The sequence below is a fragment of the Pituophis catenifer genome, unplaced genomic scaffold (assembly GCF_029215685.1).
Source record: "Pituophis catenifer annectens isolate HBS135680 unplaced genomic scaffold, rPitCat1.0.hap2 SCAF_10, whole genome shotgun sequence".
NCBI lineage: Eukaryota > Metazoa > Chordata > Lepidosauria > Squamata > Colubridae > Pituophis > Pituophis catenifer.
This window is the reverse complement of record NW_027256890.1, coordinates 25,569,503-25,583,588: the sequence shown is the minus strand read 5'-3', so window position 1 is coordinate 25,583,588 and position 14,086 is coordinate 25,569,503. Positions and strand designations below refer to the sequence as shown.

The window sequence follows — 14,086 nt, the reverse complement described above, 5'->3', positions numbered from 1 at the left end:
AAGCGACTTATGACTGTTTTTCACACTTACGACCGTTGAAGCATCCCCATGGAGAGGCGATTGATATGCGGATGCTTGACAACTGACTCATATATTTATGACGGTCGCAGAAGGTCCCCTTTTCGGCCAAAAAAATGCTTTTAAAAGTAAAAAAAAAAAAAAAAAAGCCTCTGATGATCGCGCGTCTCAGCTGGGATCGTCAGAAGCTTCTAAAAGCATTTTTTTCTGCAACCTCTTCAGCGGAAGAGTTTGTAAAAAAAAAAAATGCCTTTAAAAGCCTCTGACGATCTCAGCTGAGTTGCCTGATCGTCAGAGGCTCCTAAAAGCATTTTTCTCTCTGCAACCTCTTAAGGTTGTAGAAAAAATGCTTTTAAAAGTAAAAAAAAAAAAAAAAAAAAAGTTGGCCACGCCCAGTCACATTACACCCCCACAAGCCACGCCCACAAAATAAGCCACGCCCACAGAATCGGTCGTAAAAAAAAAATTAGAACCCATCCCTGTTTTGTTGTTTGGGGAGGTGGGTCAGAACGGATCTCTTACCCCTTTGCTGGAACTGCTGGTTGGGTTCGTACTTGGCGATCAGTTGGCGGACTTGCGCCCGCGTCAGAGGAGGGTACAAGATCTCGTTCAGACGGGGGTCTCGCTGCTTCTGGTTGATAAATTCCATCAGCTGGTCGAGGCTGAGATACGGCTTCCCCTTGGCTCCGCTGATCGGGTGAGGGCAGAAAAAGAACGGGGGGGGGGAAATTGAGTCGGATACAGGTAAGTCTTCCACTTATGGCCGCAACGGAGCTGACAATTTCTGTCGCTAAGCGAGACACTTGTTGAGTGAGGTTAGTCCCATTTTACGCGCTTTTCCTGCCAGAGTTGTTAAGGGACTCACTGCAGATGTTACTTGTAAGTAGTGACACGGACGTTAAGTTAGTGACACGGTTGTTAAGTGAATCCGGCTTTCCCCCATTGACATTACTGGTCAGAAGTTCGTAAAAGGGGATCACGTGACCCCGGGATTATCATAGTCAGTTGCCAAGCGCCTGAATTTCGATCACACGACGGCAACAGTTGTTAAGCATGAAAAAGTCATGTCACAGTTTACAGTGCCGTCGTAACTTTCACACGGCCACTAACCAAGCTGTCCTAAGTCGAGGACAACCTGAACTGCGTCTGGCATCCAAGGGGAGGGGGGAAAATCGGGCTATAAAACCTACAGGTGACACGCAGTCCTCGACTTACGACCACAACTGACCCCCCCCCCGACCCCCTCCAACACTTCCGCTGCTAAGCAAGACAGTTAAGTGGGTTTTTGCCCTGTTTTTACGACCTTTCACGCCACAGTTGTTACGGGAAATTCCAGTTGGGCGAAAAGACCGCTGGGTTCATTTAACGGCGGAGGTGATTCGCTTAACGACCACCAAAAAACGGTCATAAAATTGGGTCGGTTGTATGTGGGGGGAGGGGAAACATCCAATTTATGATCCCCGAGACTTACGACCGTAACGGATAAGCAACATTACGGTCGCAAAGTCGAGGTGTACTGATATACCGCGCCTCAGTTTCTCTATGGTAATGGCTCGACCTCCGCAAAGAGGGTCTTGTTTTAACTCACATCTCCAGCAAGATTTTGTCAATGTCGGGACGAAGGCAAAGCTTGTTGAGGAAACGTTCGAAAATCTCCAGGGTGAATTCTTCGGGTTTGATTGATTCGCTCTGGGGAGGAAAACAAAACAGGATGCCGGAGAAATTTGAATTATTTCTTGAAGTTCTGGGGAGGCTGGAAGGAGGGACGTAACGGGAGGCTGGGGGGGGGATTTGGGGGGGGTTTATGGAGATTTGGAGATTTAGGAATCGGTCTAAATTGGCTTTTTCAACCTTAGCACTTTGACTCCCAGAATCCCCCAGCCAGCCAGCCATGTTGGCTGGGGAATTCTGGGAGTTGAAGTCCATACATGTTAAGAGTTGCCAAGGTTGAGAAAGGTTGCTCCCTAGATAAGGGGAGGGGTCCTCCTCCTCCCAGCGGCCTTCACAACCGGCCCTGCCGACTGGGGATGCTGGACGTTGTAGAGGGTCCAATGGCAGGGTCCCTGCTGAGACTCAAAATGACATTTGATTGATGGGCTGAAAACCCAATTCAGTAGAGATTGTTCCCGTGATATCAAAAGGTCTTGTTTTTCTAGGATCTCCTCCTCCCCCCTCCTCCTTCTCTTTCCTCCTCCTCCACCTTTTCCTCCTCTTTCCTCCTCCTCCTCCTCCTCCTCTCCTTCTTCCTCCTCCCCCTTTTCTTCCTCCACCACCTCTTTGTTCTTCCCTCCTCCTCCTCTTTCCTCCTCCTCTACTCCTCCTCTCCCTCCTCTTTCCTCCTCCTCTCTTCCTCTTCTTCCCCTCCTCTTTCCTCCTTCTCCTCTCCTTCCTCCTGCTCTCCTTCCTCCTGCTCCACCTTTTCCTCCTCCACCACCTTTGTTCTTCCCTCCTCCTCCTCTCCTTCCTCCTCCTCTCCTTCCTCTTCTTCCCCTCCTCTTTCCTCCTTCTCCTCTCCTTCCTCCTGCTCTCCTTCCTCCTCCTCCACCTTTTCCTCCTCCACCACCTTTGTTCTTCCCTCCTCCTCCTCTCCTTCCTCCTCCTCTCCTTCCTCTTCCTTCCTTCCTCCTCTTCCTCCTCTTTCTTTCCTCCTTCCTCCTCCTCTCCTTCCTCCTCCTCCACCTTTTCCTCCTCCACCACCTTTGTTCTTCCCTCCTCCTCTCCTTCCTCCTCTCCCTCCTCTTTCCTCCTCCTCCCCTCCTCTTTCCTCCTCCTCTCCCTCCCCCTCCTCTTTCCTCCTCCCCTCCTTCTTCCTCTTCCTCCTCCTCCTCTTTTTTCCTCCTCCTCCCACTTCCTCCTCCTCTTTCCTCCTCCTCTTCCTCCTCTTTCTCTCCTTCCTCCTCCTCCCCCAAGTAAGTAGATGTTAGGATCCTGGCAAATTCAAAAGGTTTGGGGTGATGCTGGGGAAGAGATTTCGAGCAACCACCCCCCCACCCACCCCCCATCTCCCCCCACCCCACCCCCCCCGGAGCAACATACCCTGTTGAAATTCAGGCTGCAGGATTCCAGGGCCGTCTCCACTCGCTTCTTGTCAGCCGAGAACATTTTGAGAATACTGCCAAGGAGGAAACAAAACCCCTGAGATCTAGGGTACTCCTGCGTTGAGGGATCTCCTAGAGAAGACTAGAAGATATCCCAGGTCCCTTCCCGCTCTTTTATTCTAGAATCTTCTGGGTAGGCTAACATTATTCATCACCATGAGATCTTAACTCCCCTCAGAGAGGGCTCGCAACTTGGGCGTCCTCCTGGACTCACGGCGGTCCTTGGAGGATCATATGACGGCCGTGGCCGGGGGGAGGCTTTTATCAGGTTCGCCTGATCTCCCAGTTGCGTCCCTTTCTGGATCGGGACGCCCTGCACACAGTCACTCACGCCCTCGTCGCTTCCCGGCTGGACTATTGCAATGCTCTCTACATGGGGCTCCCCTTGAAGAGCACCCGGAGGCTCCAGCTGGTCCAGAATGCGGCCCGCGCGAGTAATAATGGGGGCGACTCGTCGCTCCCATGTAACACCCATCTTGCGCGAGCTGCACTGGCTCCCGTTGGTCTTCCGGGTGCGCTTCAAGGTGTTGGTTACCACCTTTAAAGCGCTCCATGGCTTAGGACCTGGTTACCTACAGGACCGCATTCTGCCACCGACTGCCTCCCACCGACCGGTACGCTCCCACAGAGAGGGCCTCCTTGGGGTGCCCTCAGCCAAACAGTGTAGGCTGGCGACCCCCAGGGGGAGCGCCTTCTCTGTGGGGGGCCCCCGGCCCTATGGAACGAACTGCCCCCGGACATACCGAAGGATCCCCGACCTCCGTGCCTTCCGTCGCGCTCTGAAGACCCTATTATTCCAGCAAGCCGGACTGACGGGATAAAGGTTTTTTAAATTGGGTTTCGATAGGGGTTTTAAAATGATCTTAGTTGGATGTTTTAAATTCGGCCGAATGATTGATTGATTTTAATAAGCTTTTTTGTTGGACATTGTTTTTGTCATGGCTGTTCACCGCCCTGAGTCCCTCGGGAGAAGGGCGGTATACAAATATAATAAACTAACTAACTAACTAACTAACCGTCAAACCAACTTAGAAACGGGCGGAAAAAGCCGCTTGGAATCAAAAGCCGGCTGGGCTTATCTCTCCCAAACAGAGCAAGGAGGAGGTTCCCTCAAAGGAGCTGCGATGTGGAGATGGTTCCCTGCAAGACGCACAACTTTTGTGTGCTTTGGACAATAGTCGGCGGGCGAAGCTTCCCCCCCCCCTCCCTCTCGTTTCTTTCCCAGGCCGCAAGCAGGGGCCAACGGCAAAAATGGGTGCTAAGCAATGCGTTGGCTCCTGCCCAGCATTTGGGAAGAAAACGGAGCGGTGGCATTCGCACCCAGCCAGCCAACTCCTGAGCAATCCAGAGCAGCCCCGACGCAGCCCAAACTTTGTAAAAAGCAGGAGACAAATGATCTGCCATCTACGTTTCCAGCCTTTTTTTTAAAAAAAAAAAAAATAAAATCTTAATTTTATAAGATGGTGCAGTGGTTGGAGGCTAACTCTGCCCACTGCCAGCAGTTCGATCCTGACCGGCTCGAGGTTGACTCAGCCTTCTGTCCTTCCCAGGAGGGGTAAAATGAGGACCCAGAATGTTAGGGGCAAGAGGCTGACTCTGTAAACCGCTTAGAGAGGGCTGGAAAGGACTCTGAAGTGGTATATAAGTCCAAATGCTATTGCCCTTCCTTCCTTCCTTCCTCCCTCCCCTTCCCTTCCTCTCTCCTTTTCTTTTCCCTTCCCTTCTTCATCCATTTACTTTTCCTTTCTCTTTTATCTTCATTCCCTTCCCTTTTGTCTTCTCTTCATTTCTTTTTTCCTTCCCTCCCCTCCCTTTCTGTCTTCCTTTCCCTTTCCTTTCCTTTCCTTCCCTTCCTTTCTTCCTTCCCTTCCTTTCTTCCATCTTCCTTTCCTTTCTTTTCCTTCCCTTCCCTTCTTCTATCTTCCTTCCTCTTCCCCTTCCTTTCTCATCCCTTTTGTCTTCTCTTCCTTCCCCTTCCCTTCTGTCTTCCTTTCCTTCTTTCCTTTCCTTCCCTTCCTTTCCTCCTTTCCTGTCTTCTATCTTCCTTTCCTTTCTTTCTCTTCCTTCTTTCCTTTCCTTTCCTTTCCTTTCCTTTCCTTTCCTTTCCTTTCCTTTCCTTTCTTCTATCTTCCTTTGCTTACCTTTCCTTTCCTTCCCTTCCCTTCCCTGTTCTGTCCTGTCCTTCCCTTCCTTTCTTCTATCTTCCTTCCCCTTCCCTTTCGTCTTCCCTTCTTTTTCCCTTCTTCTCCCCCCTTCCTTTCTCTTCCCTTTTGTCTTCTCTTCCCTTCCCTCCCCTTCTGTCTTCCTTTCCTTTTTTCCTTTCCTTTCCTTCCCTTCCCTTCCTTTCTTCTATCTTCCTCCCCTTTCCTTTCCCACAAGACTGCAGAATTCAAGCCCCCCCCACACCATTCCCCCATCCTACAGAACCAAAATGGAAGAGGCGGACCACCCACCCAAAAGGAACCTGGCAAGGGAAACCACGCTCTTACCTCTTGACAGGGACCCTCCCATCCTGATTCACCTGGAGTTTCAGCCGGGTGTAGCTGCAAGCGCACAATTGGGACAAGTCAGTTTACAGAGCAGGAAGGAAAAAGGTGGAGGGCGCTTGCTTATCACGGTCAAAGAGATAAAGCTGAAAAGGGGCTTTTTTTCCCCCAACCCCCCCATCCCACCCCACCCCCACCCAGGTCGACATTTGATTTCAGTTCTTCCCGTTTCAAAGGCCGGCGTGGGTCGGTGCAGATTACAAATGCAAGCCACGTCAGCCGGTGCTTTTGGTGAATTAGCAATCTCCCCCTTCCCCACGGCTCTTTATCCGAATCGTTGCCGGGAAAAAAAAACACCCCACTTACACTTTTTGCAAAAAAGTATTCCGAGACGAGTTTTGCGCGAGGACGTTGGTGGCCAGCTTGAAGACTTCGTCAGCCCAAATCTGGAAACAGAAGAAGGAAAAAAAAAACCCACACTATACAGGAAGTCCTCGAATTACGACAGTTGCTTTAGCGACCGTTCAAAGCTGCGATGGCACCGAAAAAAGTGACTTAGCACCAGTAGTGAAATGTAAAATTTGTTACTTTTTTTTTTTTTTTTTTACTTTTAAAACCATTTTTTCTAACAACCTCTTCGGCTGAAGAGGTTGTAAAAAAAATGGTTTTAAAGCCTCTGACGATCCCAGCTGACTTGCCTCATCGGCAGAGGCTTTTTTTCCTTTTAAAAACATTTTTTCTATAACCTCTTCGGCCAAAGAGGTTGTAGAAAAAATGCTTTTAAAAGCCTCTGATGATCCCAGCTGAGCCGCGCGATCATCAGAAGCTTTTTTTTTTTACTTTTAAAAGCATTTTATCGGCCAAAGAGGTTGTAGAAAAAATGCTTTTAAAAATAAAATAAAAAAGCCTCTGATGATTGCGCGGCTCAGCTGGGCAATGGCGGGGGGGCAGGGATTTTTGCTACCGGTTCTCTGAACCACCCACCGCCATCGCTACCGGATCGCGTGATCCGGTCCGAACCGGGAGCATTTCACCCCTGCTTAGCGCCATTCTTTCAGCTTATGACCACCGGAGCCTCCCCATGGTCACTGGATCAAAATTCAAAATGCTCAGCCACTGTCTCATATTTATGACGGTTGAAGAGTCCCCGGGGAGGGGGGGGGGTGTTACGTGATTCCCCCTTTTGACAAACCAACTCAACGAGGGAAGCCAGATTCACTTAAAAACCAATTTGTCAAACTTAACCAATGCCACGACGATCCACTTAAACCACTGTTCTTCCAAATACTCTGTGGTCACCGAGTTTGTTCCTTTGGCCGCAACTCAAAACAATGCAACGAACGCACCATCTTCGTTTTGGAAGAAGCGGTCCCTCCCCAAAACGGAATAAAAGCTGCTGCCTTCCTAGATTTCAGCCGGTTTTTAAACATTTAAGTCTGATTTGATTTGGAGTGCGAACAGATGTCATTCAAGGATGTTGCGAATCAGCTGAAGATGTTTTACAGATGGCATCTGTCACTGACAAGACTGGCAAAGATACACCCAAACAATAGTGCAACATGTTGGAAATGTAAGAAATTCCAAGGAACATATTATCATATATGGTGGACGTGTCCGGCAGCACAAAAAAAATTTGGTCAAATATTAAGAAATGGATCGAACAAATAACAGAACAACAAATAGAAAGGAAGCCTGAACCATTCTTGTTAGGAATCTTTCCAAAACCATATTCCAAAGAAATAAAATATTTGATGCTACACATCTTAACAGCAGCACAAATAACATATTCAAAAAATTGGAAACGGGAAAGAATCCCAATGGAGGAAGAACTGATAGATAAGATTTTAGAATGCGCTGAGATGGACAGATTAACAAAAGAAATTAAGGAAAAAGACGAGAGAAATTATTATAGAATATGGAATAAATGGTATAAATCAGTGGTCCCCAACCTTTTTATCGCCGCGGACCAATCAGCCTTTGATAATTTTACCGTGGCCCGCTGAGCGCGCGCAGGGGTGGGGGCTTTGGGCCACACGTGCGTACCTGCGCGGGGCTCTCTTCCCTGGAGCCTTTGCGCACGGCCCAGGAGCTTTTGCGCACGGCCCAGGAGCTTTTGCGCACGGCCCAGGAGCCTTTGCGCTGCAGCGTTCATGTCCCCCGGCCGCTGTGCGGCCCGGTGCCAGGTACTCCACGGCCCGGCACCGGTCCGCAGACCGGGGGTTGGGGACCACTGGTATAAATGGCTCGAGACTAGAAATAAAGACTAATAATTATAAGGAGAGAAGATTAGGAGTACAAAATATATATATAACAAATGTATGGAGTGGAATAAAAATGTACATAAAATGAATGTAGAAATGTATAATATTAAAGATATAATTAAAATATATGGATCTCTATAGGGGGAAGGGAAGGGAAAAAAAAGGATTTCGCAAATGCAAAAACAGCGCATTTTCGCTGGGCGGATCTGTTTTTTAAGCAAAAAAACAGCTTTCAAAAGGACAGCAAATAAACAGCCCACCGGATGAACAAGCTTTGTTGGACTTCTTTGCAAATCTGAAATATAAATTCTGGCTATTTTAACAAACACCGCCCACACACCCCATGGGGTAAAATGGAAAAGCCCTATTTATCGATTCAATTAAAGTGCGGTTTAAAACACTTTGTTTTTATGGTTATGGCTTTTGGCATTTTCGGTGCCCGGATATTGCACGGAGATGGGTTTTTAAGTGAACGAGGTTTTTTTTAAAAAGTTTTCCCAAAGCGTTTTTAAAAAGTTTTTAAAAGATGGGTTCAAAAAAAAAAAAAGAAGACATTACTTCAGAAGAGACATTATTTGCGTGAAAGACACAACGGTCGCAGCCATCGTATTAGCAGGGGTGGGCTGCTGGGGGTTTGCAGGGGTTCGAGAGAATCTTCTAGCTAAGATTCTGTCCAGTTCGGACAACCCCCAAATCCCACTCCTGGCAGGCCCCGCCCACCCCGTCCCTCCCCTCCCCTCCCAGGAATCCCCACGCGGCCCGTTTTGGATGCAGCTGCATGTGGCAGCTTGGGGAGGGTGAAAAACGGGCCTACCGGAAGTTCGGGAAGGCCGGAAACGGGCCCATTTACAGCCTCTAGAGGGCCTCCAGAGCCTGGGGAGGTCATTTTTGCCTTCCCGGAGGCTCGAGGAAAACCTCCGGATCCGGGAAGGGCAAAAACAGCCTCTGGAGCCCGGGGAGGGCAAAAACAGCCTCCCCGTTGCAGGAGGCTAACTAGGCCACGCCCACCATAGCCACGCCCACCCAGCAACCGGGCAAAGAATCCCTTGCTAAAATTTTTGAAGCCCACCACTGGCCATTAGGCAACTTGCAACTCTGCCCAAGATATTCCCTGCAATTTATTTAGTTTAATTACTAATCTAGAACTAAAAAAGGAACAATTGCCAGAACAGGAAATCTGGAAGCAGCGCAGTTCTACCTGAACAATTTATACAACCACAAAAATCAAGATGGAAGACCTATTCTGGGGTGCTGGGCTCCCCGAGGAAATCAATTCCCTGCATGTAAAAAAGTTAGCTTCCCGGGGAGAAAGGATTCAGGCGAATATCTGCCTTGAGAAGTTAGCTATCAGTCATGACATTTTTCATAAGCGACAGGAAGCTGGTTTCACATTATAACAGCTGCAGAACTAAAAGACTTGGTTCCCTCCATGGGAAGATGTTGGAAGGCGGTAATTCATGCTAAAGGTTACCCAACTAAGTATTAACTGACATGGGAATCATTTTTGTCTATCTCGTTTTTTCTATGGGGATAATTTTTGCATAACTCATTTTTTTCTACACGTTTTCACTTTTCTTCTTTATACCGTAACTGCTATTCTAATAGCAAATCCTTCCTAAAAGTTATTGCATTACATTCTGGATTAAATTATCTTTCTGCTGATATATAATTTTATGGTACTACTCAAAAAAAAAAAAAAAGCAGTGTTATTAGCTAGTTTTAGAAAATACACTTTTCCCAAAAGGTTTCCACCATTTTGGCCACTACTGTATATATTTTAATTTGGTATTTTAGATCTAAGCTAATGCAGGTTCCCCACTCAGAGCCTCCTTACCTTTGCTGTATTGTCTTGGACAACTGCCATGAAGTTGAGGAAACTCACGTTAACCAGGTCAGGTCCGTGTACCACTGTCAAAAGTTTATCCTCGGGTTGTTGTTCTGGAAAGCCAAAGCCCAGCGTTTCCCGAATTTTTGGGTCCTTCAAAAGACAGGAGAAGACATAGAAGAGCTGGCAGAAGCCACCTTAACTGGATGGAAGCTATTAAGGAGCAGGTTCTTTGTTAGAAGTTCTCAAACTTGGCAACTTTTAAGACATGTGGACTTCGACTCTTCAGAATTTCCTAGCTACCATGCTGTTGGATGGGTGGACTTCAACTCCCAGAATTCCCCAGCCAGCATGCTTTAAGGTAGATGGACTTCAACTCCCAGAATTCCCTAGCCAGCATGCTTTAAGGTAGATGGACTTCAACTCCCAGAATTCCCTAGCCAGCATGCTTTAAAATGGGTGGACTTCAGCTCCCAAAATCCCCTAGCCAGCATGCTTTAAGGTAGATGGACTTCAACTCCCAGAATTCCCTAGCCAGCATGCTTTAAGGTAGATGGACTTCAACTCCCAGAATTCCCTAGCCAGCATGCTTTAAAATGGGTGGACTTCAGCTCCCAAAATCCCCTAGCCAGCATGCTTTAAGGTAGATGGACTTCAACTCCCAGAATTCCCTAGCCAGCATGCTTTAAAATGGGTGGACTTCAGCTCCCAAAATCCCCTAGCCAGCATGCTTTAAGGTAGATGGACTTCAACTCCCAGAATTCCCTAGCCAGCATGCTTTAAGGTAGATGGACTTCAACTCCCAGAATTCCCTAGCCAGCATGCTTTAAGGTAGATGGACTTCAACTCCCAGAATTCCCTAGCCAGCATGCTTTAAAATGGGTGGACTTCAGCTCCCAGAATCCCCTAGCCAGCATGCTTTAAGAAGAGTGGACTTCAACTCCCAGAATTCCCCAGCCAGCATGCTTTAAAATGGGTGGACTTCAACTCCCAGAATTCCCCAGCCAGCATGCTTTAAGATGGGTGGACTTCAACTCCCAGAATTCCCCAGCCAGCATGGTTTAAGAAGAGTGGACTTCAACTCCCAGAATTCCCCAGCCAGCATGCTTTAAGATGGGTGGACTTCAACTCCCAGAATTCCCCAGCCAGCATGGTTTAAGATGGGTGGACTTCAGCTCCCAGAATCCCCTAGCCAGCATGCTTTAAGAAGAGTGGACTTCAACTCCCAGAATTCCCCAGCCAGCATGCTTTAAGATGGGTGGACTTCAACTCCCAGAATTCCCCAGCCAGCATGGTTTAAGATGGGTGGACTTCAACTCCCAGAATTCCCCAGCCAGCATGCTTTAAGATGGGTGGACTTCAACTCCCAGAATTCCCCAGCCAGCATGGTTTAAGAAGAGTGGACTTCAACTCCCAGAATTCCCCAGCCAGCATGCTTTAAGATGGGTGGACTTCAACTCCCAGAATTCCCCAGCCAGCATGCTTTAAGATGGGTGGACTTCAACTCCCAGAATTCCCCAGCCAGCATGGTTTAAGATGGGTGGACTTCAGCTCCCAGAATTCCCCAGCCAGCATGCTTTAAGATGGGTGGACTTCAACTCCCAGAATTCCCCAGCCAGCATGGTTTAAGATGGGTGGACTTCAGCTCCCAGAATTCCCCAGCCAGCATGCTTTAAGATGGGTGGACTTCAACTCCCAGAATTCCCCAGCCAGCATGCTTTAAGATGGGTGGACTTCAACTCCCAGAATTCCCCAGCCAGCATGGTTTAAGAAGAGTGGACTTCAACTCCCAGAATTCCCCAGCCAGCATGCTTTAAGATGGGTGGACTTCAACTCCCAGAATTCCCCAGCCAGCATGCTTTAAGATGGGTGGACTTCAACTCCCAGAATTCCCCAGCCAGCATGGTTTAAGATGGGTGGACTTCAGCTCCCAGAATTCCCCAGCCAGCATGCTTTAAGATGGGTGGACTTCAACTCCCAGAATTCCCCAGCCAGCATGGTTTAAGATGGGTGGACTTCAGCTCCCAGAATTCCCCAGCCAGCATGCTTTAAGATGGGTGGACTTCAACTCCCAGAATTCCCCAGCCAGCATGCTTTAAGATGGGTGGACTTCAACTCCCAGAATTCCCCAGCCAGCATGCTTTAAGATGGGTGGACTTCAACTCCCAGAATTCCCCAGCCAGCATGGTTTAAGATGGGTGGACTTCAGCTCCCAGAATTCCCCAGCCAGCATGCTTTAAGATGGGTGGACTTCAACTCCCAGAATTCCCCAGCCAGCATGGTTTAAGATGGGTGGACTTCAACTCCCAGAATTCCCTAGGGGAATTCATTTTCATTAGGGATTTACAACCTGAAATTGTGAGCGTCAGCTTTCCCTAAATTGGTTACTCTCTAGACATGGCGCATTTCAGCTCCCAGATTTCTCACCAATGTCCATGCTGCCTAGGGGGAATTCTGGGAACTGAAGTCCACACCCTTGAGAAGAAGACTTCAGTTCCCAGAATTCTCAGCAACAGCCATGCAGGAATATGGAGAATTGAGAATTGAAGGATGGGGAGGTTATCAAACTCCATAACTCGCTAAGTCACCGTATCTAGCCCAGAAAAACACAGTTAAAAACAAATCCAAGTTTAATGCAATGGGACAATGTTATGACTGGGTCCTTCCAGCAGGCTAACCTTATTACCCTGGTCATCAAATTATTTTAATTTTATTTCCTTGTTTTATTTCATTAATAGACAGACTGGCTGACTCCACAAACTCCAGGCAAACTTGCATATTAAAAAGCACAAAACGGAGAAAGAAAAATAATGGATTTTCAACAACCACCACCACCCACAAAAAACTATACCCAAAAATCAGAGTTTTGCATGCAGAATGGCGCGAGCCAGTCAGCCATGGCTCAACAAACCACGGTTTATACTCTGGAAACAAACCACAGTTTGTACCACAACAAACCACAATCTGTACTCTGGAAAAGTGCTCCGAACCGGGGGCTACACCCGGCATCAATGCCCCTGGAGTGGGGAGGGAATGGAGATTTTGCAGTATCCTTCCCCTGCCACGCCCATCAAGCCACGCCCACAGAACTGGTTGTAAAAAAAAATTGAAACCCACTCTTGCTATAAACCCTGATTTACCTTAGGCAGCTTGGCATAGCGTCCCGTCCGGGTATCTCGGATGTAGCTGATATCCAAAATATCCACTTCCTGTCATTTTGGGTGGGTGGGGAGAAACAGGCCCCCCAAAAAAGGAGAAAAAAAGACATTTCTTCAATTAATGTGCCGTATTAGCATCATTTGGCCCATTTCTGCCACATTCTCCTGCAGCGACAAGAACCGCAAAAACGTGTTAATTAGGCTAACTAACGAGGTCTTCCTTCTTCCTTGCCCGCCCCAACAAGGAACATATTAATTTTAGATTTGGGGGTTTTGTTGTTATCGTCGTTTTTTTTTTTAAAAAAAAGATCCTGCTGCCAGAAACCTCCTTTGGTTAAAAAAAAAAAAAAAATCTCAAAAGCTGGCTTTGGCATAATTGAAGAAAAGGACGGAAGAAGAAGGGAAGGAAAAAAAACAAACAAAGAAAGAAAGAAATCAGCAACAACAAACATTAGGGTTTTATTATATTGTGTTGGAGGCGGCTGCCCATTAGACGGGTTTGTTTTTTTTTAATCCGTTCACACACTCTTCCCTGAGTTTGTTTTTTCTGTTTTTTTTCTTATCCGGGGGCTTTTTAGGAAACTCTCCACTGGGAAAGACACACAGACACATGAGTCCGGTTGAAAAAAAAGAAAAAAAAAGGCAAATTAGAGGTTTTGCAGTAGTGATTGTCGAAATGCCAAACAATTAATGAACCACAAGGAAAATTGTGTAGGGAAATTGGAAAGCTATTGAAAAACTCAAGCGGAGAGGAAATCGCTTTTGGAAAGGGTAAAAAAAAACAACAACAACAACAAAAACCCACACCTGAAAGGCAAAGAATTGGCAATTTAAGGAGTGGATAATGGTGCTTTTAAAAAGAAAAAAAAAAAATCGTGAGGATTTTTTTTCTGCCTGCTGTTTCCAAAGCTGACATTCCTTTGCGAGGTGCGGCTGGTTTTTATTTTCTTTCTTTCTTCTTTTTGCAGGGACAAAATACGAAGGGATTGCAACCTGAGCTTTTCTTTTTCTTTTGTTTTTGTTTTTCTTTAAAAAAGGGAGAAATTTCCCCTTTGAAAGGCCGGGAGCCAGAGGAAAAAAGAGGGGTATTTCTGTTTTTTTTTAATTTTTTTTTTATTTTCCCTTGCACTTCTTTTCTTTCCACTCTATTTATTGTTATTTGATATTATGTTTTATTGTATTTTTATTCATGTGGTCAATATTTTTTATTACTATTTTTTTATCGCATATTTATGTTTTA

The 14,086-nt window shown here is 47.0% G+C and overlaps 1 protein-coding gene across 2 annotated transcripts in view; it reads right to left on the bottom strand.

The window, feature by feature from the left end:
* Positions 1-14,086, bottom strand: part of PLCB3 (phospholipase C beta 3) — a 58,902-nt gene that overhangs the window by 23,781 nt on the left and 21,035 nt on the right. For both annotated transcript variants that reach the window (XM_070951208.1, XM_070951207.1), the window contains exons 3-9: positions 12,829-12,897; positions 9,698-9,841; positions 5,969-6,048; positions 5,606-5,659; positions 3,055-3,130; positions 1,607-1,707; positions 541-707 (exon numbers count right to left, since the gene is read on the bottom strand). In XM_070951208.1, the coding sequence (XP_070807309.1) occupies positions 541-707; positions 1,607-1,707; positions 3,055-3,130; positions 5,606-5,659; positions 5,969-6,048; positions 9,698-9,841; positions 12,829-12,897 (691 nt within the window). The remainder of the gene's footprint in view (positions 1-540; positions 708-1,606; positions 1,708-3,054; positions 3,131-5,605; positions 5,660-5,968; positions 6,049-9,697; positions 9,842-12,828; positions 12,898-14,086) is intronic.